Raw genomic sequence first — 26192 nt, 5'->3', positions numbered from 1 at the left:
TATGCGTTTTTGTGCTTATTGATAAGATTCTTGTCAATCTGTGTTAAGAGAATAGAACCTTCGGCTCTTTACCTCAACTAAAAAAAATATTATCCTAATCTACATTATGTTAGATACGCTTTTAGTCTCAACTACAGAACATCTCCAAATCCAAAACACATCTAAATACAGTATGATGCACAGAAGTGAGATAAGGTGATTAGAATTTTGTCCATTTTTTTTTTAATTCCCATTAACAAAAGATCTGCAGGGCAAAAAATCTCAAACATTCATCAGCAGAGACTTGCCATTAAAAAAAAAAACAAAACAAAACAAAAAAAAAAAACAGGGGAAAACAAAATACCCCAGCATCAAACTCAGAGGCAAATATCTGAAAATATCTACATAGTTAAACGTCACACTCGCATTTAACCCAGAAACCATCCAAACATAAAACAATGTAGTCGTCGTTTGTGAAACAAAACATTGAATAAGAACAAAACTACAAGACAGACCTCCTTCATATTTGTTTATAAAGAACATGTCATCTAATGGAACTTCAACATAAGTGATGTTTAAACTACTTTAGCTTCAGATAAATATATCAGCCATCGGTATTGGTGATGAAAACACACCCTTACTTTCAAACATTTTCACTGTTCTCCTCATTACATCACGTCAGCATTGCACAACCCAAACCCAAATCCATAAACCCTCTTGTGAACCTCTTAGCGCTGTAAAAGGTCAGCTAAGGCGACAAGCAAATGCTGAAGAAATCCCAGTGTTGGCTCTTAAGAGTCAATGCAATTTAATCGCAAGCCACAGCAATTAACACCAGCAGTCAAACTGTAACATCTTTGCCATTCAAACAAGTTTAACCTCAGCAGCTGAGTGAAACCTTTATACGGTGAGTATAGCGTGAGGAATGGAGCTGCTTGGAGCTCAGTGCTCTGTGGGGAACGTGAAGATACTCAAATCAAAATACTACTGAGAAGAATTATCCTTTTTTTTTGTTTTTTTTTTTTTTTTTGAGTCTAAACATGATTTTTACCTAAAAGCTCTAAAGACCGACTGGCAGTACACACCATAACAAAACGGATGATGAACATGTAAACTGTGGAACAGCAAAGGAATTGCTATTCAATTACAAACAGAACACAAAACCAAGAAAAACAACCCACTTGGCTCAAGGTATTGACAACACTAACAGCATTAAATAAATAGTTTTACAATAATAGAAAAGAAAAACAGGGCATAAATCTCAAAATATGTAATGCCTTAGTACTAATGACAGGGGATAACATGGCTAAAGTTATATAGTCACAGTTGGAAGGAGGCAAACTATGAACAAACGGTATGTGTATGCTTTTCCAGAACATGTACATGAACACATCCACACCTGTGTCAGAGGATGCATAGGTGGCATAAGAGATTCTGAGGTAAACCCATAAAAGGCTGTGATTGAGAAAAATAAAAAGCATACAGCATATATAACAAAATGTTTGCTATATATGGGCTCTCCCCATCATCCAACTAACACATAGTAAAAATGTCATTATATAACTATTTATTATTGTTGACTATGTTTCAACTACGCACCTCGCTGGATACAATCAGAGGCAAAGGGCATGGATAAGGCAGATTATAAAACATAACAAAAACATTTCCTGCTCCAGACAAACACAGTTTCAACAGTATGGGTCTACACAAATAGTTTTTCAAGACAATAAGTTAAAAACATGTATAAACAACAGAAATTGCTTGGCATCTTTTAAAACTCAATCATCTCTGACAGAAAACAAAGTGTATAGAAATTATATAAAGTCTCACATCAACCCATCAACTCTGCAGAAACGAAGATATTCCTTCTGCCTAGACGTCAAATCAAAAATGAACAAGGTGAAAACCTACGTATAGACACTAATATGTACAAGTATTGAAATAAAAGAGTGATATTATATATTTACATACACACATCAGTCCCTGATCGATTAAGGCCAAAGTGCTGTAGATGCACACATCAACCACATCACATGGAGGCTGCTGTTGCACTTAAGTGTTCCTCAGTTTGCAAAATGCAAAAGAAGCAGTTATACAGTAATACTCAAGGCCTTTGCTCTAGTATCATTTGTCTTTCAAACATACAAAACTACGCAAACTTTTAGCATTAAGAAATAAAATTAGCCAAAACCTCATCTTTTTCAGCAATCTGTAGTGTCTTTTTTTTTCTTTTTTACAAAAGCAAAATATTATATATACATACAGAAGCACTCCAGTTCACACGATCAAGTCCTGATTCCAATTCAGCCTCCTAAGAGTCCTGTAATGCCCTCTCATCCTGAGAGAGTATTTATAGGGAGCCTGGGTGATTCTTTGACAAGAAGCCCGACTATTAAAAGCAGATGAATGCAGGGATCAGTTCACTGGAGTGGGCAGTTTACGTCTCTTCCCACAGAGCCAGTGATGGCAGAGTCAGAGCATGCCGAACCCCTCACTGCCCTCACTGATGGCCAGCTTCAGCATTTTGTGCAGCTCCTCGTAGGAGTCGTAGGTAGGGAGGCACAGCTGGTTAAAACTAGACGGAAGAGAACCACAGAGAGTGGCTAATGTCTAAATACTGATAAAAGTATTTCCTAGCATGATGGAGCATATTGCTTTGTGCCACAGAGCTCCACTGTTGTCCAAAAACTATTCAAAACACATTAATTAGCCATACTCTGCACAGAGTGCCATTGTATTCAATCGTCATAAATGCACACATTGATTTTGAGTTAATGCCACATCGACCATCCTGCTGTTGTAAATATGCAGCTGGTACCCCAAATATGTATTTCATCCACAAGAAATGCAGAAATGCACAATTTACTCCTTTTTTTTTTTTTTTAAATTAAATGATATCAGCATAGAGCTTCAATAAGCTGAATCAGCTTGGAGCTGACAGACAAGTTAAAAAGTACTGAGAAAGACTAACATGCAGTTTGTTTTGGTCATTTCATGGCATCTGCAGACAGTACAGTAGATATAGAAAAAATGGAATACAACACCAACCTTATCCTTGCCTGTGGTTTACTCACCAGGTGTGTGCAGTGGGCAAGGTGCTGTGTGTGGGGGCGGCGATGATCTGGAAGGAGGGGCAAAGAGTGTTGAATCCCCCAGGGGGTAGCTGAGAGGAGCCGGTGGTGAACTGCAGCAGACGAGCCAGCTCCTCCTGCATGAAGCTGGACACCACGGCCCAGAACCACTTCATCACCTGTGACAACACAAAAGCGTCACACTCATCAGTGCCCTTGGGAAAAAAACAGACAGGGAGAATTTCCATGACATACCTTTTCTCTGAAGTGCCACGATCCTCCGACAATCACAGCGTGAGCTTTGAAGTCTTGTACATTAATATCACCGGTGCCGCACATCAAGAGCTGAGGAGATGAAAAGGCAAACATTATAACTGCCTGGTGGCGATGTTAGGATCAACAGGATTTTATTATACACATCACACATACCTCTAACTCATTCTCATCAAATATGGCTAGCAGGTTTTCTGGAACCAGTTCATTCAAACCTGCAATTGATCAGGGAATTACACTAATTACATGCACATTATTGGAGATTTCACATAAGAAAAATGAGAGAGAGAAAAAAAAAAAAAAGGCAGACTGCAGCTGTGCCAGTTCCATTACCTTTCAGGAAGTGTTCCACCTCATCTCTCACCTGACTGGCCAGCCTGTACTGCGCCAGCAGGTTAAGATAATGCATTTTGTTTTCATTGGTAACAGCGATCTGAGCTCCCCCTGATATTAGCTCCACCACCTGCAGCAGAACATGTGGCAGGATAGAAAAACTGTTTGAAAATCTTTAGCTGTGTGGCCTGTATATTAATGGTTAGCAAAGTCTAGACAAAAGACATTATTTGAATATGTGAGAGTTCAGTGTATGGCAAAATAAATATCTGGGCAACTCATTTAAAAGTAAAAAACAAAACTGTGCAAAGCAGTAACATATGTATCTTAAAAAAAAAAAAAAAAAGCCAGATGCCAAACTCCACTTGTCCACCTTATGTAAACTTACCACTCCTCTTCGAGGCGCTTGCCAAACCAGCAATATGGTTTCTTTTGTTTGGTTTGCTGCACCTCTCTCCTATAAAATTACATCAGGGCTAAAAGGGGAGGTTGCCTCACCTTCTCCAGCTGTCCTGACTTGCTGTACTTCTCCTCGGCAAACACCAGGTCCATCTCACTCACGTCATTGTTTAGGATGAAGCACACTTTAGTTTTGTAGAACTCCTGGTCATCTGTCTCAAAATACTGCATGTGGAAAAAAAACAGGATAATAAATTTTTTTAAATAAACGTGGTATTTCATCTTCTCGATGGAAGGATAAAAATATGATCGAGTCAGCTTCAGCTCTCATCTTTGAGAGCTTGGGAAGCTAGGTAAATGGTAAAAACCACTAGCTAGTAAAATAAATAATGCCAAAAAAACAAATCAGGAGTCTTGGCTCAGTTAGAAATGTTAAAGTAATGAGACAGACCATCTGACATCAGAAGGCAAACAATGAAAAAAAAAAAAAACTTTCCAAGGAAAACATCTTTGTGTGGGAATAGGCTGCACTTCATACCTTATAATTCATCCTAAGGCCAATGATCTGTGCCAAGAAGGAGCGTGTAAAGCGAGCACGGACCAGTTGTTTGTATGCCCCACCCAGAGCAGATTCATACAGGCACTTGCCTACTACACGACCTGCAAACTCATACATCTTTAGACGCAGGTGGGGTGGCCGGTCAGCATTTGGGTGCACCTGAAAAATGAAGACGATGGCACTGTTAACTTTTTAACCTCTATGTAGTTTAAGGGACACTAAGCATCCGTAAGTGGTTAGAAAGACTAACTTAACTTACAAGACCCTGGTTGTTGTCGCTGAAGCGGGTGAAAAACTGATTGGAGGTGTCAAAAAGCGTCTTACAAATCAGTTCAAACCACTCCCGGCGAGGCCCTCCCCAGTCCAGAGCTGCAGACGAATGTCAAAGGTTTTTTCAATGTGTTGCCTTAATGAATTAGTGTATATAACTTTGATCAGAAAGTCCTTTTAAAAGACCATTTTGGTTTTGAGGTAAGTGCTTGCTGCAACAACAGGAATGTATAAAATTTTCAGTATTGTATTCTTTCACAAAAGCAGCCATGTTTCTATAGTAGTCCAGAATGGACAAACCAAACACAGGCTGTAGACAGGAAATTGTGTTTTATTTTAAAAGTGACAGCCACCATATCATCCCTCATATCTGAAAATGGGTGGGGTGGGTTGTGAGGGGTAATCAGAACGCATTCTGTAATCTTAATCCCTAGATGCTGTTAATCATTCCCTCTTTGCATAGTGCACCTTTAACAAACACTCAAGCTTCTTCAGGTACATTCAGATGGTTTCTTTACCTTCCTCATCCAGGAAAACAACCTCAAAGTTCTTACTCCAGTCCGATACTGAGAAGTTCCTCGTAGCCTTCAGAGACTGGGACAGATAAATTATCACTAGGATGAGATGATTGTTATGATTATATGTGTATTTTTCATTTAACTGAGTAATAATACAGCAAAGTGGGACTCACTGAATCAAGAATGGAGTGTCGAGTGATTTTTAGGCAGGTCTTGGTGCGAGGTCTCTTAGAGTGGATGTGCCTGAGTTCACGTTGAAAGAAATTCACCTTGTCTTGGAACGTTTCGGAGCCGCCTGTGGACAGTAATATCAAATTACTGTTACAGGCCTTCAAACAAGACAGAATTACCAAAGCAGCTCAAGGTAAAATTAATCCCATTAGACCCAAACAAACCGATGTTCTTGTGGAGAAATCGGATGAAAGTGGCAGCCATGATGTTTCTGTCTTTGCAGCTGAGCTCCACAGGAGGTTGTATACCATCATCCACCACCAGAGTTAGGTACTTATGGACTGGGTCAGGACCATAGTAGGTAAACTGAAAAGATAGAAGATTACAGTGAGGCTGTCTAACCAAATGACAGTGGCAGGTTCATCAGTGTTTTTTTGGCAACAGTTCTGCTTACCTTAGTTCCTGGACATACTCGAAAGGTGAAAAGGCGCCACGGAATAATTTTCAGGTAGAACTCCTTCACGGATAGTTGCTGTTTGAAATTTAAAAAAAAAAAAAAGAAAAATCAATGCTACCTAACATTAACACAAATACTACATCTTTCATTTTATTAATATCAACAAACCCGAAAGTTAAAGGAGCAAAATCAAACTTCTTGAAAGTAATCACTGTATGCTGGCCACTTACCTTTGGCGATATGTAACAGTAGACCTTTTTTGGTTTCTTGAACTTCTCAGGTTGTCCCTCCACAGGAGAGTCATGCTCGTCTTCCTCTTCTCCCATGGAGGGCCTCCGCTGAGGAGCCAGCAAAGAGGAAGCTGGTAACTGCCATGAGGAACTGCTGTAGTTCCCACTGCTGTAAAGGTATGCCTCAAAGTAGATACTTATGCCTGGAGTTGACACATTCTTCTCCACACAGGCCTTCTCATTCTCTGCAGTGTGCAATGAGAATGTAATACGTAAGCATTGAGCTTCAAAAACACAAGCCAACTATGATGAACTAGCATCATGTAAAAGCTGCTCACCACTGAGAACAATAATGTCAAACTCCCCGTTGCTGAGCAGCTGATCCTTGTAGGAGATGCGGGCCCTGAAACAGCCTGTCTTCTTCAGGATGAGTCTCAGCAGAACCTGGCACTGCTGCTTGTTGACTGAGACTGACTTACTGTAGTACTCCTCTAAGCTGTCATCATCCACTGTGCCCAGCTGGAAGACGAGAAAAACTCACATAAACCCCAGGACAGAATTCCTGCAATTATTGCTAGAACATGATCAACAACTGGAGGCAAAAAAGTACAACAAAAGTCATAGTCAAGATATAAGTTACAAATTACAGTATAATGCAGAGTTAAAAAGGGGTTTATTCCCTTACAGAGTGGACATGGATGCTGTAGTTGGCTTCATCTGTTAGAGATGTGGAGTTACTGGTAGGGTTTCCATACTCGTCCCTGGGCTCAATCTGCAAAGTGTGCTGCTGGCCATTTGTTAGCACCAGCGTGGAGAAGTGGTAGGCTATCTTGGTTTTGGATGGAACAACTGTACCTGAGGTGAGCAGAAAAAAAAACAATCAGCAACACAAACCTGTCAAAATAAAAAATTCACACAGCAAACATGGATTGGGGTTACTTTGGAAAAACAAACAGTAGTTATACCTGGCTGGAATATCTTGTAATAAGGGCTGTAGGCCACATTGAGGCCACCTAGCTTGACAGCAACTTCATAGCGTCCAGCCTTGCGCACAGTAAAGGCCACTTTGACTACATTGGACTCTGGTTCTTGCAGAACCTCTTGTGTAACAGGGATGTCAAGAGCCAGTTCAATGTGGGTGATGTTGACCCTCAGTCCCACTGGCCGATGGGCTGGGAAAGGCTGGCCATTCTTATAGAAGAGCTGAGAAGGCAGGAGTACAAAAATATTGTAATTTCACACAAAGTACACACAAGGTAATTTCTCATTCTGAAAACAGTTTTACTAAACAAATACCACTGACACGGCTGTATGCATAAGGCATTTTTGAGAGAGTCAATCAGACCAAAAGAAAACTAAACACACATTAGGAATCAATTATCACCTGCACTCTGAAACTCATAGTCTGCCCCACTTCCTGTGGTTCTTTCCAGTCCCACGACACCTTGCAGGAGCGCGGATCCAGGTAATTACCCCGGACATAGTCGTAGATACTGCGGTCACCACGTCGCCCTGGGTCCTCATTCTGCAGGAAGCTGACGACTCTCGCTGCAAGCTCACAGAGGAACTTGATAGTAAAGACAAACGCTATGATGGAAACAGTAATTCCACCTAGATGAAGGATAAGAGAGATTTTTGAAATAACTGTTTGCAGTAAATGATATATAATAAGAGCATTGTTTTTTTGTTTTTTTTTTAAAATAAGAGGATTCACTGGTTAGTTGAGCTAGTTGACCAAAGCATTATAACAAAGCTCTAGGATATCAATGCTAAAATTGGTAGCATCAAATCACAGTTAAAGTATGTGATTTAAGGAAAAGGAAGAATGAGATAGAATGTGGGGACCAGCCCAACTCAAACTGCTGAACTCACCAATCACGTAAAACATGAGGTCCCTTATCAAGAAGCACAGTGCCACAGTACAGCCAAATATGAGAGCTCCCGCTGAAAAGTGGACATTGTACCAATCAATAATAAAAATGAAGACAACGTACACTTCCTGCTCTGAGCCTGCAAGTTCAAAATGATAGCCGTACTTTATTTTCTTTTGGGTCATTTTTTATGACTACAACTCCTCAGTTTGGACTACTGTATTTTACTTTGTTACCATCAACTGAAGCACCAACAAATACCAAGAAAAGTGTGTGATTTAAGTGGTCAGATTTGAACACAACTGCAACAGATATGGTTGTGCAATAAAAATGACAATCTAACATCTATTATTCATCCTTTACACTACATTTATTCTCAGTGTGTTAATAAGAGAGAAACACAGACAGGAAACAGTTGCTGAGCAGTATAAGTAAATAGTATAAGTAAATAATGAAATTTGTTGTTACAGTACATAGCGACACTTGTCTAAATGCCTTTCAACACTCGGCAGCAGTGAAAAGAAACCCAAAATGATTAGTGTCTCACCAAATGACCACTTCTCATTCAGACGCCTCCCAGCAAGGCTGTGCACCAGCCGGATCTCGTAATCCTGGTCACGACTCCCTCTGGAGGTCTGGAGGACCTTGATGCCGGTGGACAATTTAATGTAGTCTTCGTAGTAGTAACCCCAGGCAGCTAGAGATAGCTGCAGTTGGCTGTCAAACTGTGATAGATCATCCAGATTCATACAACCCAAGGTCTTCAGTCTGCAATGGAAAAACAAAAGTGAAAGTATAAGTAGACAATTCACAGGTAGCACTGCCAAATGACTTTACAAGTACACCTTTAGAAATACAACTCACTGTGTCACTGCAAAGTGTTACTCAAAGTCTATTGAGCAAGATCGCTGACTTAATCTCACACAACTGGCTGTCCCACAAAGTAAACAAATACTAGCTTTTGTGAAACTTTGCCTGAGAGCAACCCAGACCTTATCAGTTAAAATCTTTACTGAGATGATGTGGCATGTTGCTTATCACAGGGAAAGGTCTTCTAAGAAACATGCTAAAACTTCATTTTGCAATTTTTTATAAATTAAGGTATAAAAGTCTATCTTCCTATCATTCCAGTGCTAATTACACTAGTAGCAATGAGAGGCTTAAGTGAATCTGCTATGGTGACTTCCCCATTTAAAGTATCATATTTTTAACCAAGAAATGATGCACAGATCGCCTTTTGTGACTACAGTGTTACTAGAGTTTAGTCTCCAGTAAATCACATAATGGAGGCAAATGTGGCAGTCATGACCTTCAGAAATGTGACACTGAATCCCTTTAGAAATGTTTAACAGTTTTTCTCAAAAACCTGATAATACTAACCTGATAAAAATGTGAAACAGTTGATTTTTTAGAAGCATTACAACTGACCTTACGCACACAAAAGCAGGACAAACAGGGAATAGTCTGACAAAACAATCACAGCTTATCATAGCTGGCTCTGAGTGCATCAATAGAGAGCACCTAGCACACATACTGAAATATCTGCAATGCTGCAGGGTCTCACACGAAGAGTCTCTAAAGAATACTTTTTACTGCAGTGACCCTCTGCAGCCTCCACTGTTCAGTGTCAGCAAACTCAGCTAACCATGAATAGAGAGGCTGCCCTCAAGTGGACATAAATAAACAGTTCATTTTTTTAAATCCAGCAAAAGACAATGCCACAAAGCAATACAAGACAAAAAACATCAACTCTATGGTGAAAACAAACAAACTACATTTAGGACATGGCAACTAGTAACTGTTTCAGAAAGAGGAAGGCTGCCGGATAATTGCAAACATTCAAGTTATGATCTGTCATTGCGTACGTGTGGTAATAGTGCTCCAGGTTCTGCGAGCAAAGCCACTCCTGGAAGGCAAAGTCTCGGAGAAGCTTGATATGTGCCTCCGCAATTTCCCTCCAGCGTTGCTGTTCCTTCACTACCTCTTCCAGACGACTCAGCACAGTCAGACTCAGTTCTTCCAGTGTCTGTACATCTGAATTACACATGAACAGCAAATAAAAATCCCCATGCACATTACAGTAAACAAACCAGTATCAGTAAAGTCTACTCATGAGTATTTAAGTCTGTGCCGATTGTCTATGCTTCATGCTTCTTGTTAGGCTGAGAATTTTATGTTTCAAAACCAAACAAAATAACCAGGGCAAGTAAATATGATCTATTTTGATTAAGCTCAAATCTATTTAAAAAGGACACTTTCCCCAAGTATTTCTGCAGTTACTCAGACAGGTAACAGTCATAACAAGAATGTGTTGAATTTTCAACAAAAAAAGCCTCTTTTGCGTAAGTTGTTTTGTGTAAGTCACTGAAGCTGAATAATGCTTACTTCACCCTGGATGAGACATCAAATAAACTTAAACTGTTGTGTACTGTAAATGTCAAACTAACTGTAACCCACTGACCTTCAAATAAGTGCCTGTATGGAGAGAGGCTATGTCCTTGGAGCCATGCCTCAATTTCACTTTCTTTGCCTTTCTTCCAGCGCACTTCCCAGAAGAAGATCCACGACACTGAGCAGAAGAGGAAGGTTAGGAAAAAGCGGCGGTCCATCAGACCATCTTTCAGCCTTCACTCAGACTCCTCCGTACTCGAAGAAAAAGTGAGATGCACCAGGGGGCTAGTCCAGTGTCCTACAGTGGAAGATGAGACCGATCAGCTTCAGAGGAGCTACACTCACACACCCACACCTCCACACACACAACTAGCTTAGGTTAAACAGATGGGAAACACTTAAGCCTAGGAGATTTGCTGCCAAAACAAAATGCATTAATATTTAAGTGTCACCTTGGAGATGTGTTGGCTGATAGGAGAATAGCATTACAAGTTAACTAAAATATGCATGAACCACTTGACTAAAAACGCTCATAACACTATCACCAACCTCTGTCAGAGCCAACCTACACAGGTCGACACCAATTTAACTACGCTTTAAATCCTACCCCCAAAACAGTCCAGATGTTTGAAATGGTGGTACAGATGATATTGAGCGCAGGTGTCAAACCTTTTCCACGTCACTCACTGGCACAAACAAGCAAACAGCCAAATGACTCGCTCACACGGGGAAGTCGTTTAAATTGTGTTTCAGCAGAAGAAAGACCGAAAGCGCCGGGAGCGGGACACAAACAAGCTAAGTGCAGTATCATCGATGCTCGCTAGAAGCTAACAACTGCTAGCACCATTAGCTCAGAGTTAACGGCACAATGACAACAGCTAGCCAAGTTAGCCAACAATGTCAGCGTCATTTCAGAAAGCTTGTAGGCAACTCACGGCGCCAAATAAGATGCGCATCACAACGTGTTGACAAGACACCACATGCAGTATCGTCGCTACCCACAGCAAAACTACAACTCTTAAAATGTTCTTATTTTGTGATATTAATCGTTGCCTCTACCTTCGTCTGTGGCGGTATTAGCTTAGCAACCGGAAAATGCGCAGAAAAGGCGTCGCTTTTTCATTACGTCACTAGCAATCGCCTCGATACACGAGGGTGAAGGGGAGAAACATTGAAGATCTGTGGTGTCACATTTAAGTCATGGTACGTGATCCGTAATTGTGTTACACGGCTGTTTTGACAATTTAGTGTTTTAGGGTATGTTATTTTATGTATTATTAGCCTATAAACTGCTTCGCCAGTAAACTATGGAGCTGAGTTAGCTAGCCTAGCGTCAGCGTTAAGTAATCTCACGTTAAAGCTCCACGTAACGTTACAGACTCAGCTGCTTTTGCATTTGTAAGTCTAAAGCATTTGGTCTGAATATCTTCAGAAGACCTTTAACCTCTGTCTGTATAAGTTAAAAGTTCAAGCTGACTTTTCTAGATTTTTAGTTGTGGGATATTTTGTCACTAATTAGTAGCTTGTGACAACACTGTTTTGGACTTTGCTTCAAATCTTCCACTATCACTGTTACAATAACTTAGTCTTTCACTGCTTGTTGTGATCATTACATTCTAATCAATTAATATGTTTTTCTTTATTCCCTGCAGGGGAAGCAGAAAACAAAGAAGTTTGCTGCAATGAAAAGAATGATAAGTCTGAAAGATCAAAGACTGTGAGTCCAGTTGTTTCTGTTTTGTTTTTTTCTAATAATTGTTCTCTTTTGTCAAGCCAAAGCTGCTGCTGGTTTAACCATAGAGTTCATTAGTCCTGCTAACACATTAAATCTCCAAGAAAAAAGCAATTACATGTATTATGGGGATTATAAGCCTTATAACTCGTTTGTTTTTATAGAAAAGAAAAAGATCGTGCTAAGACGAAAGAGAAAAAGAAGAAAGATCCCTCAGCACTTAAGGAGAGAGAAGTGTAAGTTGGCCACAAAGAAGCTTAAATTTAAACTGTAATTCATGACTGTTGGCTAATTGACTTGTTTTCTTCGCACTTATGTGCAGGCCAAAGTATCCATCCTGTATGTTCTTCCAGTACAATACTCAGCTTGGTCCACCATATCATATTCTAGTCGACACCAATTTCATCAATTTTTCCATCAAGGCCAAACTGGACATTGTTCAGTCTATGATGGACTGCCTGTATGCCAAATGTAAGTACTATTGCCAATTACAGTGTGTTATAGTTTAATAATTCAATTCTAAAACCAAATAACTCTAAATCATTCATTTTATTTCACCCAATACAGGTATCCCATATATCACAGACTGTGTGATGGCCGAGATTGAAAAACTGGGAATGAAGTACAGAGTTGCTCTCAGGTACAAGATGCCGGAGATAAATTTGCAACGTGAACCTATTTAATTATTTCAAAATAAGTTTTTCGCATTACAGTTTTTGTTTTGTGTTTGAAGGATAGCCAAGGATCCAAGGTTTGAGCGCCTGCCATGTACACACAAAGGAACATATGCTGATGACTGTTTAGTTCAAAGGGTAACACAGGTAATACACTTTAATGTGCAGTTGTATTCACACATATATGTAATGGATTGTCAGCATTCACTTCTTGCTGAACATGACAATATGAATAATAGCATCCATGCTTGCTGCCTGAAATGCAGCGGCACAGTTGCTTAACTAAAATGCTGTAGCGTCCTTCGAAAGAATGTGGTGCCTGAATTGGGAAACAGCCAGTAAGGGCCAGCTCTACCAGTAAAATTACTGGAAGAAACTAAATGAACAAATTACAAGTCAACTGTCACAAAACTGTTGTAATAAAATGATTTTCAAACAAGGGCATTTACATATAAGATAAAAGATGCCTGCTAAAAAATTGTGTCAGTTGTTGCAAACTGTACAGAACAGTCATCATTGTAATAGGTAAATGCATTTCATGAAACACTGTGCTTTTGGCACCGAACGTCCGATATCAATCATGTAGGTATATTTCTACAGCACAAGTGTTACATCCTGGCTACTGTGGACAGAGATCTAAAGAGAAGGGTCAGGAAGATCCCTGGAGTACCCATCATGTACATCTCAAACCACAGGTAACACTATTCGACTTTTTTTTTTTTTTAAAGCATAAAATGTAAAATTCCAGTATCAGCTTGACTAGAAAACACAGTTACATTGACTGATTTCTTTTTTTCATACAGGTACAATATTGAACGGATGCCTGATGACTATGGTGCACCAAGATTTTAATATTTTTACAACTGAGCCGGACCTGTAAATAGACTGACGTTTTCTGTGTAATATTATTTTCCTTTTGTGCATATCCACTGTTTAATATCACTTATGGTTAGGGTTTGAGGTTTGATTTGGGAAGGATGGGTTGTGTTGTGATCAAACAGACTAAACTTTTTTGTTGCAAATCATTTTGTTATTAGAATAAATGACTTGTTGTAATTCAAATGTCATCAGTCCACTGCTTTTTTTTCTTTTTAAACACACTAAATGTTTGCTCTAGGAGCAAAAAAAAAGATAATCGCCTATTGCTGTAGGTTCATATTTTACACCATATAACCAATTAAAATTTCTGTTTTCAGATTATGACGTCCTTAATATAACTAGTGTAGAAATTGCATGGGATGTATGCTTTTCCTTACAGAAAGATAACATTTGGAGGAGGTGAACTTTGACATGAGCAGAGCATGAGCAATTTCAACTGATGCTGAAACAGTACTTTCTCTCTCCTCAGTATCCCATGTATATCAACAAAATGATGGGTAGTCTATTTTTATTACGTCTGATATGACATAAGTAAGTCCCTCCATCCTTCCACTACAACAAGACTATACTGTTGGATTAGTGACAAAACATCTATATGTCATATGTGCGAATATAATACAAACGCGTATCAGATTGACACCCCAGGATGAGCACGTGAACGCAGCATTTGTCACGGCTGAGATCATCCGCTAAGCAGTGAGCATGCGCAGTGCACGGAAGGCTGGGAGTGTCTGAGCGACTCGCTGGACGTGAATCCAACCCGCAGTCAATGAAGCCAAGAAGAGCATCTGCATGAACAATGAACCGGCAGACTCTGAAGCAAATCAGTCGGTGATACGGACATGAAGTGGACGTACGAGGAGCGTCGCGTTGGGATTGTGCAACAGCAGCGGCTGACTGGGCAGCTGTGGTGTGAATGACCTCTAACGGTGGTGGAAATTAGTCATATCTATACTTTGCTGTCTGCAGAGTCAATCCGCTTATGGACTGTGATAGCGTTACATCGGCAGGCTTGTTCATGCGCATTCACAGCATCGGTATTAAAATAATATCTTAAGATTAACATTATCTTAAGGTTAAAATCACCTTATTGTCTTAATTTATTTATTTACACGAATAGCTGTTTATTCAATGGACTGTAATCTATTATATTTTTGCCGAAGTGCTTATTAGTACTGTGCAAAGCATTCTTCAGTCAACAATAGGATTGTTTTGTAATTCACTTATTAAATTACTGCTTCAACTACACAGGTGGTTTTATTTACAGCAGATAACCTTTACATTTACCACCACAGTGACTTTTTTTTTTAATAAGCTGCTGGATGTCATGACTTGGCCATCTGTTGTGGTAACCTACTTAAACCTGCAGGCAGATTAAACAGTGAAAAAAGGTCCACGGGCATTATTAGTCAGGGTATTTCTGTGTGAGGACTGTGTTGGTCTCCTGGTGGAGGAGGGATGCTGAGGGCCACTGCTGGCTCAGTAGAGGAGAGGGATGAGGAGCAGGAAGATGAAGGCGAAGAAGAGTTGAGGGATGGAGGGGTACCTTTCTACGTGAACAGAGGAGGCTTCCCGGTGGATGAGGAAACTTGGGAAAGGATGTGGCGCCATGTGGCTCGAATCCATCCCAATAGTGAAGCTTTGGCGAAGGAAATCCGGGGTGCCACTGACCTGCCCAAGGTAAAATGCTGACTATGGTAAATAACACTGTTGTTCAATTGGGCCTGATCATACAAGATGGAAATAACTCGTTTTTTTTGCACTTTCTGTGTAAAACTTACACCTACATGGAGAATCAATTTACACCCATGTGCTACCCACAGACTAAAATACAAAAAGTCATGTCTCTCAGTCCATTATAGGCCTAAATAAACACAGATTTTTAGTAAGGCCCAGATTTCCTTGTATAATACATTTGCATGCTAGTCGTTTTAAGAAACAAGAATTGTACATTTTATTTATTTGGGATGAGAGTGATTAAGATACTTGCACCATCAGTTATACTGAATAGAGAGAAGCATAGAGGTCAAACAAAACTTCATTCTCCAGCTGCAGTGACTATTGGGCTTGTATAATGGTAATGCTGTTGTTTGGATGCTCTGTCCCACAGATTCCAATACCGAGTGTGCCTACATACCAACCTACCACCACTGTCCCACAGCGTCTGGAAGCCATACAGAAATACATCAGGGAATTGCAGTATCCTTTGACTAAGTTGCTCCAACTGGCTGGCTTGAACAAAACAATGATTATTGGGTGTATTTAAATATTTTTGATAATAGTTTAGAAGAATTTCACACACTGATCATACTCAGATGTTTAATATCTAAAGGCTAACTTTTCTTATCCCACTGTTTTGGCACGCTTTGATAAAAATGGGCCAAACATTACAAAGTACGCCAACGTAGAAATATTCTATATTAAGCAAAAGCTTTCCAGTCAGAGCAGAAATTCATCTATAATTAAACAACAGCCCATGAATATAACAGTTCACTTTAAGTGGTCTCTTCTTCTCCACAGTGCATGCAGCACAGTGTCCTCCCACAGCAGTTTAATATTGCTCTATGACCTTAACCATATCCTGCAGGTACAATCATACAGGAACACAGTTTTTTGAAATTAAGAAGAGCCGTCCTCTTACTGCGTAAGCATACTGTCCTTTTAACCAAATGATGGTCAGCATTACGCTAATGCAAGTTTATGGTTTAGCCTGCACATATGCATGTGGATCAGCTGCATCTCTGGCTTTGTGAGTAGGAACTAATGTCAGCAGAGGCCTGCAACACACTTTCCCCTGATCTTGCTTTATTAGATTTAGGAGAACAGATCTGAGTTTCCTGGCACATGTTTTTGTTTATCTGCATGAAATCAATAAAAGTCTGTTCATGTAATTTGTACTGCAGTTCTCAATGTGCTAGTGTCTTAAAACAGTCCTCTCTCTGCACAGACTGATGGACATCGCTAAGGAGATGACACGGGAGGCTCTGCCAATCAAATGTCTGGAGGCGGTAATCCTGGGGATGTATCTTTACAGCAGCATAGCACTTTATGGCAACATTTTAAAGTCCACAATTTAGCATTTATAAGGCACATATAAACATTTACTAATGACTTAAAGAGCAAATGTCCATTTCCTTGACTCAGCTTGGTATAGTTACCTCACTAACAACATGCCAGGAGTGGAGCGCTTCCCCCTCAGCTTTAAGTCTCAGTTCTCAGGGAACCACTTCCACCACATTGTGCTGGGAGTTCACAGTGGGGGACGCTTTGGTGCACTGGGCATGAGCCGGAGGGAGGACCTCATGTTCAAGCCCCTGGAGTTCCGAACACTTATGGACCTAGTGCAGGAGTTTGATGGAGCCTACAGGGGATACTGGCACACCCTGCGTAAGGTAAAGATAGGCCAGTACGTGTCCCACGACCCTCACAGCGTGGAGCAGATAGAATGGAAGCACTCGATACTGGACGTAGACAGGCTGACAAAGGAGGAGCTACGGAAGGAGCTGGAAAGACACACTAGAGACATGAGGCTGAAGGTACAGTGCTGTGATAGGAAAAAAAGTTAAAAATATGAAAACATATTCTATTTCATATTCATATTTCAACATATTCTAATATTTGTGAATAGCAGTTGACATGTTTAGTTTTGTTTTACATTTTATTTTGGCACTAAGATTTTGGTTTATTTTGCATATTTTGAGATTTCATTGCGCAGCTGGCACAAGCACAGATCAGACATTCAAGCTCTTGCAGGACTAATGCCAGAGATGAGAAATATGGTTTGTCCACACCAGATGGACAGTCCTTCCTAACTGCTTATTAGATTTCTTCTGACATGCTGTTTCTTCATGCACAGTGACACCGAGCTGACCTGCTATCTGAGGACTGATTTCTCTCAAACGATGCCGTCTCATCACCTCTCATGCTAACATAATGAAGCAAGCCTTGATGCTTAGCTCTTCACGTAATAAAACTAATGTGATGACTTGATTCTGCACTGCTGGGCTTAATGCCTGGCTGGCCCAAGCCATCAATAGCTGATCTTTTACAATGAGTGCTCTGGACAATCACATTAAAGACACTCACACTGATTTCAGCCACAGACAGAGCACTGACAACAGGAGAATGGTTTAACTCACCCATGTGATTTTTTACGTATGTGACTGAAATTCTGATTAGTGATCTTCTATATGATTTATTATTATTTTTTGTCTTTTTGCAGATAGGAAAGCCTGCACCTCCCTCTCCCACCAAAGACAGGAGAAACAGTATGGGTTCACCCCACAGAGTACCAAGCAGCCCCATACGCAGGATCAGCCGCGTTGAGAGACGGTACGATTAATTATGCGCCCTAGATAATTTAGTTTTTCACTAAAAGTACAGGAACTATTAGCAATGACATGAAATCTTTGTAGTCACTAGGAAACATTTGGACCACAGATGTTTTACGATCTAAGGCAAAGCAGTTTATAAATTAGTCACGGTTTCCTTCTTATGTGAATACTCATGGTCTTGTCTCATATTTGTCTGTGCTTTTGCAGTCCCTCTGGCGATAAGAAGGTTTTGGACCAAAAATCGTCTGCAGACATGAATGGATACCAGATTCGAGTCTGAAGGAGAATTTTGGTTTGCTTGTGAAATTTAAGGTCCTGCATGACTCACCGAGTCAACAATTTTTCTCTAAGGCTTAATGTTTTTGTACACATCGGCCTGTTCACCAATGTTGAATAGGTCACCAGCAATTTATCATCCCAAAACAAATGCCTCATTCAGCTTCCCTCCGTCTGTTATAAAGGTTTTTTTTTGTGGTTTTTTTGGGAGCAGTTACTGTGCTTATTAATTCGTACTGGCAATTCTCCCAAATTATGAGAAGAGGTCAAAAGTACAGTAATCTGTAATCACTGTTAAATAAGTGTACACAACATGAATAATGAAGCTGAAGCTGGGCAAGACTACCACTGAGTGTAAATGTGCTACCAGACATATCATAGGGTTTTGTAGTGTTATGATGTTGAACAAAAGATCCTAAAGCTTATCTTTAGTCTGTATCGCTGTACTGTAAGTGTGCAAATACATGTAATGTAATTTTAAATCCACTTAAGGTTTGCTGGGCAGCAAACGCTTGTGTAGTGACTAGTTTGCAAACCACTACCCTTGTGCCTTGTATAGAAATTTAAAGAGGAAAAAAAAAAAAAAACCTATTTATACCCAATTCATTATTGTTAAAGAGTGTACTCTACTCTTCCAAATTACTATGAAATATACTGTGTGATACACACATATATATATATCTCTCACTAAGATTTCGATGAAAGATGGGATTGAATAGTAAATCTAAATAAGGGATCTGTTGAGCGATTCTGGTTGTCGAATATGCATTTTTTTCCCCCAAGACTATCAAGTTAACTGATGGCAAACTACTACTTCATCTGCATTGATTCTAGATGTAATCTGAAGTAGGTTTATATGTACAGTTAAACTGCTTTATATACATGTGGTTTCTAACTTTCATTTGTAGCAAATATTATATCCAATATTTCACTTGCCTTAGGTGGTATTCAAGCAGCTGACTTCCATTTAAGCAGCTTTGTAAAGAAGTTTGTTTACAACACTTATACCTGCATTTTGTATTTTTTATTGGAAATTCTGTCGTTTTATACCTCCTTCAGTGTTGGTGATTCACCAGCGGACACAATATTTACCACACACCATTTTGAATTTGTTGCCACAGCCAATATTTTTATGTGAACATTAGATGATGTCCGTTTTAATTTCATTGTTCTGTAATACAATCTTTTTGTACAAAAATACTGTAGATTCACTGGTTAACAATAAAGGGTCACGGTGATTGTGGCAACACAACTATTGATTTGTGATGATAGTTTTTGTTTTTTAAATAATGGTTATTTCTTCAATTATTACTCTTTTGATACAGTCAGTACGAAAATACTATTAAAAAGGTTACAGGGTAGGTGCTGGTACACCTTTTTTCGCGTGAATATCGGAGAATAATGCCAAAATTCTATGAACAAGTACTTCAGACTGAGCAGAGGGTGTTTAAAGGGCAGCATTTGGCACCAAGACAGGTGATGACGGGTACACTCAACAGACCTCCAAACACTACCTCTGTTAGGTTTATACAAAGGAAACTCAACGCCAACAACTCTATAAAAAGGAAACATAAACTTTGGTGAATTAAAGCAGTCAGACTGAGATGGCTTCAAGATGCTAAGACTAGTAAATGGAAAAACTAAGTTGACTGACAACTTAGTTAAAATACCACTGACAGTGTGTGCCATTATTATTTCATTCATCATATTGCTTGGTTGTGACAAGCGTATGCTGCAGCCATATAAATAATTACTGTAGTATGCTGGCTGCATGTGTGCTGAAGTTGTATAGTTCCCCAAGTCCACCCTAGAGCAGAGCAGTCTGCTAACAACGCTTAGCAGAAAGAAAGAATCGTGACCTATTCTGAAATAGCAATTCCTGACTTATTTCGTTATCCTGCATGCATTTGTTACCACTGGGAAAATAAACCTACACATAATCCAGTTCCTCTGTACATCAGACATTAGAATTCACAGGTCACTGTATTATTATGCTAATGTAATTACAGAGCACACTAACAAGGATGAGAGAGGAAGAGACAGGAAACACCTTTATAAATGTACTATTGCCAAGATATACACAAAGCTCCCTGAATGAGCCCCATCATCCATGAAAACATAACTATTTACACATAAAGGTACTACTCATCATTGCACAAACCAGGCACATACTCACATGCACAAATTAGGCACAAGGCTTTGAGATATTCACTCTGACAGGCTGAGTGCCTGAATGTATTGTGATTGGAGGGACTGGATCACATGTGTATATGTATATATATATATATATATATATATATATATATATATATATGTATATATATATATATATATATATATATATATATATATATGTATATATATATATATATATATATATATATGTATATATATATATATATATATATATATATATATATATATAAAAAAAAACACACACACACACACACACACACACACACACACACACACACAGGATGCCAGACAGCAACTGAAGGATTTAAATACTGGGAGGTGCATTAAACTTGCTGTATCCTAAAGCTAGCAATTTTTATTCAACCCTGAAGACATGCTTTGTGCTTTCTGCAAAGATTACGAAGGAGTCAAGTTTACATGAAGTCATTTTTGCCATCTGGCAAAAAAAAAAATATATATATATATATATATAGAAATGCCTCATACTCAGAAGTCTAATTCTAATTTCAAAATTAAATTTCAAATAAACTAAAAGATGATAGAGCAGTCAACAACAAAACAAACAGCTCAGCGCATTGTCACACCCATAAAAATCAAAGAAAAAAAAAAAAAAAAAACAGCCATAATGTTTTTAAACAAACTATTGCAGCATCATTAATTAGATTAGATTTGTCATATCTCTGAATCATTTATCTGATGAAAACCATGTGGGAAAAGATCAAATACTGACATCCATTTTTTTCCCTGGATCATTTGAACAAAACTATGACCTTCTATTCAGTTAGAAAACTACGATCCACTGTTGCCAGGAGTGAACCACAAATAATGGTATTCATACTGACATAAACAGAAACCAAATGTGTACAGAACAAGACCCAAACTGTTTGAACAGAAATATGCTCATCCTCTAATGTCACTGTTACGGATTTCACCCAGTCCTTCCTATCAGGCAGCATTCCAGTCCAGCTGAAATTTGGCTATAAGACTGAGATGGTCAGAGGGGAATATGTGATTGGGAAGGCCCTTCATTGACCATAAGACATCCTCTGATAGAAGCGAGACAGACCCAGTCAGCTTCAGACCTTTACTGACAAAGTCACCATCGGCTAAAAAAAGAAAAGAAAAAAAACAAAACAAAAAAAAAAAAAAACATCACCACCTAAATTATATACAGTAAAAAATTTACATCAGAGCTGCAACATGTCAAACATTCCCCTACGTCAACATACCTTTTTGAGCAGAGGACAAGATGCGTCTTGGGGAGTAGAAGATGTAATCGACAGTGGCTCCTACTTCAGAGTTCAAGGTTGTGACTTCTGAAACGCCAGAGACTGGAGGGATGTGTTTATAGACAGACTCCAAGTCTAACGGATGACTAATAGGGTTACTGAACCTGTGAGAGAAAATTTACCACAAATATCACACTTAATTCTACATCTTCTGTTCCTCTACATTATACATTTTCTGTATATGTGACTGGTGACAAGGCAAATGGCACTGAGATAAATACAAGATTACTATTCGTTGATTAGAGTAGCATTAACATTTTTGTGTCTCGGTTTGCTGCTGTCACTTGTTATTTGATACTACAATTTACACCTATACAAAAAAGGAAGCAGTACTAGTAACACTTGGCTCTTCAAATGACAAATATGAGCATATAAAAAGTGCAGGGAAACAGACCTTTTATTATAAGGCTGATTTCTGCTTGTGGGATCTGTGTACAGTAAAAAGGAAGAATCAGATATGTGAGACAATACTGTAATGGAATGAGTTTTTTTAATGATAAAACTTCTATGAGAGTATGTTGTCTGTATTATTTGACTGTACCTGGTGTGTTGTCAGTCACTCCTGGGATCAGCATCAGGCCCTGAGGCCGAACACATGCAGCTGGACAATAGCGCAGCTGCAGCATAAAGGCATGGGTGTACTGACATTTACCTATATACAAAATACAAATACAATATGGACAGTGGAGTCACAGATGAAATGAAATACATTTAAATTCACTCCTTTGATAAAGATTACAAAAATGACCAGCGGGCAACAAGCATGCTGTGACTTCCGATGCTGACCTGATTCCTGATTCTGGCTCTGACACATGTCCTCGCTAGCAGCATACTGGCAGTTGTCGGTGATTCCCAGAGTGCTCGGCCACAGGGGAGCAAACAGTCTGTGACAGTGGCTTTTGAATGACAGGTCTTCTTGACCTGATATCTGTTGGTCATGGTGATACATACAGTACAAGGTTACAGAGGTAAGTAACTGCTGCAAGCATAATGGCAGAAAACCTGAAATGACAAGTCTAATATAGCTACTCCAAACAGGTCAAAAGAAAGTGATATGGGAGCTGCTAGATATTTTCCAGCTAGTATGCCAGACATTGATTATAGTCAGTCTCACCATCCATGCTGGTAGACCATGGTAGTAAAGCTTGCCAGTGGTGATCAGCTGGTACAGAGGCATGTGTGGGACAGAGTTAAAGTCACCACACAAAATAACATTACAGTGTTCGCCTTTGGTCGCGCAGGACTGGACCATGCTGTCTATCTCTGCAAGCATTATGGCTAACTGAGCCAGCTTCACATCACCCCTCCTGGGGTTGAAGAGCAGATGGGTGTTGGCAACACAAAGGGGTGGGCCTTTTGCTGTGACCTTGACACCCTGGGTAGCTACTGGTTGAAGCAGCAAAACAATCCCCACATTGTGCCGGTCCAGCAGCTCCGTCTCGGGCCTGAAGAACTCCAGCTGGGACAGTGATACCACAGAGAAGTAATCACCACGATAGCAAGTAGCACAGCCATCGGTTTTGGTTCCTGTTCGTCGCTTGTACACACAGGTGTAGCCTGGAGCAACAACACAAAGACAATATATGTAATGTCTTTGTCACAATATAGCTCAACACGATTCTTCCATTGCTGGCCTCCAGTAGGTCCTGAGCCAAGATGTTGCAGGACATTACAGTGAGCTCAAATTACCTACCCATTTGAGAAAGGACTGGATATAGATGTTCATGGTAGTGGTTCTCCTGAACTTCCTGGAGACACAAAATCTACACACAGGACATAAACAGCTCATTAGCTGCCACATAATACTTAATATAAAATGCAGCCAGTTTAAATTACAGAAACAATGGTGCATTTGACTCACATCTGGTGCCCATTTCTGTATTTCCTCCAAGAGTAGGAAGTAGCGGTAGCTCCAGTCCAGCACCTCCAGGGGGCAGTGTGCATATAGCTCCTGGTTTGCCTCCAGTAGGTCCTGAGCCAGGATGTTGTAGGACATGACAGTGAAGTCCATTGACACCTTTGTGAATGGGAAGGGTGTGAAGGCAGGCTCTTCTTCAGTGGCACTCTCATCTATCTCCTGCCATACTCTCCACATTACTAGAAGAAAAACAAACACATACCAACAAGTTTGTCCAAAATGGTAGTTGGCTATAAGGCTATACAAGATTAGACAAATTTCACCATAGTGGAATTATTACACCTGAGCAAATCAATACTGAAAAAGGTTATCAGACTCTCACCCTTGAATGGCAATGTGAATTCAAATGGAGGATAATAGCTCACTGCAGGAAACGTCCACATTGGGCAATGCACTTCTTCTGCCAGGCCAGGGCCTATAGGGAATTGCCAGCCAGTTTGTGTGTTGTGTTGACTGCTGACATTAGTGGTCTGACTATTAGAAAGCAGAGAGGTAAATACCAGATTAGAACCACTTGCCCCCCCATGAATTTCATCAGCTGTGGGGGCTGCATATTCATCCCAGCACACAGTGACTGTCTCCTCCATGTTTTGTATCTGTTTTTGTTCCTGTACACAACAGACAGTTTGATGTTTGCTGTCCTCTGTTGTCTGTGCCCTACATGCTTGTTCTGGGCTGATATCATCAGTTGGAAAAATGTTTCCATCCTCTGTGTTGTTGTTCTCATGCAGCACCTCGTGGTGGACAATCATTCCACCATCTTCATGCTTTGGAGTGTCCACACTGTCTTGCTGCTGTCCATTTGTCATCGCTGTTTCTTTCTCCTCGACTGCAGGCTGCCCATCACATATCTTTGGAGCAGCCTCATTTTTTGTCCCTTCATGTGCAGCTGCCATCAGCTGTTTCTTGTCCATGTCAGCCGTTGTGTGGTCGTTTTCTTTTTCCGGGCCTGATTTTTTCATCCTTTCTTTCGTTTCTCCTTTTGTCCTGCTGCCTGGGGTATGCCACTGGTCCAGCAAGGTTTTCTGACACTGGGTGATTCTCTTGCTTGTGACAGCACCACCATCCCACGCTGCTGTGCCATTAACCACTACAGGAGGGAGGCCCTTCTTTGAGGCCTCTATAAGATAAAATTAGTATTAGAAAACATCAATGCACTTAAACTAATCTAAACATAACACAGCAAAAACACCCCCCACGTGGCGGCGTGCTGACGTCACAGGGGGTGGCAAACGCTAAAAAAAAATACAGGTTCAAGCTAACACATATGGCCAAGCTAAAAATAGCGACAGTGAAATGTTTTCAGGGAGGAGAACCTGTTAGCTCACACTAGGAAACCAACCACAGTGTCACGTTCATCTTGTTTAAAGTTTGAAGCACTAACGCTAATATCACCATGAATGTCTAAACAAACCGCTAATTAAAGTGTTAGCTAGCCCCTAACAGCTGTGTTTTTGTTACGACAGTTTGCATTTAACCCCGAGGGTGTTTAAACTCCACGTGTTTAAACACACTCGCTTTTAGAAAACATGCAGTAAGACTCACCTGAGGGTCGAATAGTCCAGAACCGAGAAAATGGGTAAAGAACATAAAACAACAGACTGCCAATCATGTTTCACTGCTGACATTAGCGCATGCGCATTCTGAAGTTGGAGGGTTCGGGCTCGGGTGAAACGTCACTGCGGTTTCCTCATGGATGGATGGATGGATGGATGGATGGGTGTGTGTGTGTGTGTGTGTGTGTGTGTGTGTGTGTGTGTGTGTGTTCTCCTGGCAGGGAAATTCACGTTACAGCAGTAAAGAAAAACCTGGCAGTAAAAACAGTAAAACAAGAGTATGGGAAGTAAAATATATTGTTTATGGATAAACAACAACAACAGTAATAATAATAATTCTTATTCTAATGAATACAGAGGCAAACAAGAGACAAAGGGGCAATGGACCTGTGGCATTGCTCTTTTACACACTGCAAGTACAGCCATGTGATGCTTTTTATTTTTGTTTTGTTTTGGTACATAGGCTACTATATCAGGATGACCCTGAATACTACCCATGCTGTAGGATATCACCTAAATTATGGTTTGAATTAATCTGTTAAAAAAACTTTTGTTAAAAAAACAAAAAACAAAAACACACATATTTGATAAAACATAAAAAAACATGCAAATTTATAGCATCCTATGAAACGCTGAGTTTACGCCAACCGATTTCTTGTCCTATACTATCTTTTCCTACTGTATCATAAACACACTGAAGCATATATTGTTGTCACATGTCACATGACACGTTACCTGAAGGGTAGAATTACCTCCTGCAGGGTACAGGCCTATTTCATTTCACAGTACTAGCTCTTTTAGATTCACTGAAGAAAG

The 26192-nt window shown here is 39.9% G+C and overlaps 4 protein-coding genes across 6 annotated transcripts; 2 read left to right on the top strand and 2 right to left on the bottom strand.

The window, feature by feature from the left end:
* Nucleotides 1-992: 992 nt before the first annotated feature.
* arel1 (apoptosis resistant E3 ubiquitin protein ligase 1) lies at nucleotides 993-11630 on the bottom strand. Of its 3 annotated transcripts, none has more exons than XM_026328773.2 (22): nucleotides 11582-11630; nucleotides 10593-10820; nucleotides 9997-10165; nucleotides 8679-8899; nucleotides 8133-8204; nucleotides 7645-7871; nucleotides 7226-7463; nucleotides 6946-7115; nucleotides 6599-6779; nucleotides 6261-6505; nucleotides 6028-6105; nucleotides 5798-5939; nucleotides 5576-5697; nucleotides 5403-5478; nucleotides 4874-4983; nucleotides 4594-4773; nucleotides 4155-4280; nucleotides 3657-3786; nucleotides 3480-3538; nucleotides 3306-3395; nucleotides 3054-3229; nucleotides 993-2554 (listed from the first exon to the last, which is right to left on the bottom strand). In XM_026328773.2, the coding sequence occupies exons 2-22, from the start codon at nucleotides 10738-10740 to the stop codon at nucleotides 2452-2454; spliced, it is 3063 nt and encodes a 1020-aa protein (XP_026184558.1). In that variant the 5' UTR covers nucleotides 10741-10820; nucleotides 11582-11630; the 3' UTR covers nucleotides 993-2451. The 3 variants fall into 3 exon arrangements, with proteins under 3 accessions (XP_026184558.1, XP_026184636.1, XP_033180897.1); XM_026328851.1 differs by lacking the exon at nucleotides 11582-11630 and adding an exon at nucleotides 11458-11477; XM_033325006.1 differs by lacking the exon at nucleotides 11582-11630 and adding an exon at nucleotides 11130-11256 and having other exon boundaries at nucleotides 10593-10819.
* Nucleotides 11613-13984, top strand: fcf1 (FCF1 rRNA-processing protein). The gene is made up of 8 exons (XM_026329214.2): nucleotides 11613-11725; nucleotides 12175-12239; nucleotides 12419-12490; nucleotides 12577-12725; nucleotides 12822-12894; nucleotides 12988-13075; nucleotides 13529-13623; nucleotides 13732-13984. The coding sequence occupies exons 1-8, from the start codon at nucleotides 11723-11725 to the stop codon at nucleotides 13778-13780; spliced, it is 594 nt and encodes a 197-aa protein (XP_026184999.1). The 5' UTR covers nucleotides 11613-11722; the 3' UTR covers nucleotides 13781-13984.
* A 570-nt stretch (nucleotides 13985-14554) lies between these two features.
* vash1 (vasohibin 1) lies at nucleotides 14555-18953 on the top strand. The gene is made up of 7 exons (XM_026329091.1): nucleotides 14555-15487; nucleotides 15918-16006; nucleotides 16395-16451; nucleotides 16755-16829; nucleotides 16962-17343; nucleotides 18030-18139; nucleotides 18349-18953. The coding sequence occupies exons 1-7, from the start codon at nucleotides 15266-15268 to the stop codon at nucleotides 18419-18421; spliced, it is 1008 nt and encodes a 335-aa protein (XP_026184876.1). The 5' UTR covers nucleotides 14555-15265; the 3' UTR covers nucleotides 18422-18953.
* Nucleotides 18954-20864: 1911 nt separating this feature from the next.
* angel1 (angel homolog 1 (Drosophila)) lies at nucleotides 20865-25482 on the bottom strand. The gene is made up of 10 exons (XM_026328971.1): nucleotides 25366-25482; nucleotides 24143-24940; nucleotides 23764-23999; nucleotides 23596-23665; nucleotides 23017-23459; nucleotides 22689-22830; nucleotides 22444-22554; nucleotides 22297-22330; nucleotides 21843-22006; nucleotides 20865-21719 (listed from the first exon to the last, which is right to left on the bottom strand). The coding sequence occupies exons 1-10, from the start codon at nucleotides 25430-25432 to the stop codon at nucleotides 21559-21561; spliced, it is 2226 nt and encodes a 741-aa protein (XP_026184756.1). The 5' UTR covers nucleotides 25433-25482; the 3' UTR covers nucleotides 20865-21558.
* Between the last annotated feature and the right edge of the window lie 710 nt (nucleotides 25483-26192).

This window comes from Mastacembelus armatus, chromosome 22 (assembly GCF_900324485.2).
Source record: "Mastacembelus armatus chromosome 22, fMasArm1.2, whole genome shotgun sequence".
Classification (NCBI taxonomy): domain Eukaryota; kingdom Metazoa; phylum Chordata; class Actinopteri; order Synbranchiformes; family Mastacembelidae; genus Mastacembelus; species Mastacembelus armatus.
The sequence above is the reverse complement of the archived record's forward strand: the minus strand, read 5'-3'. Positions and strand labels throughout refer to the sequence as shown.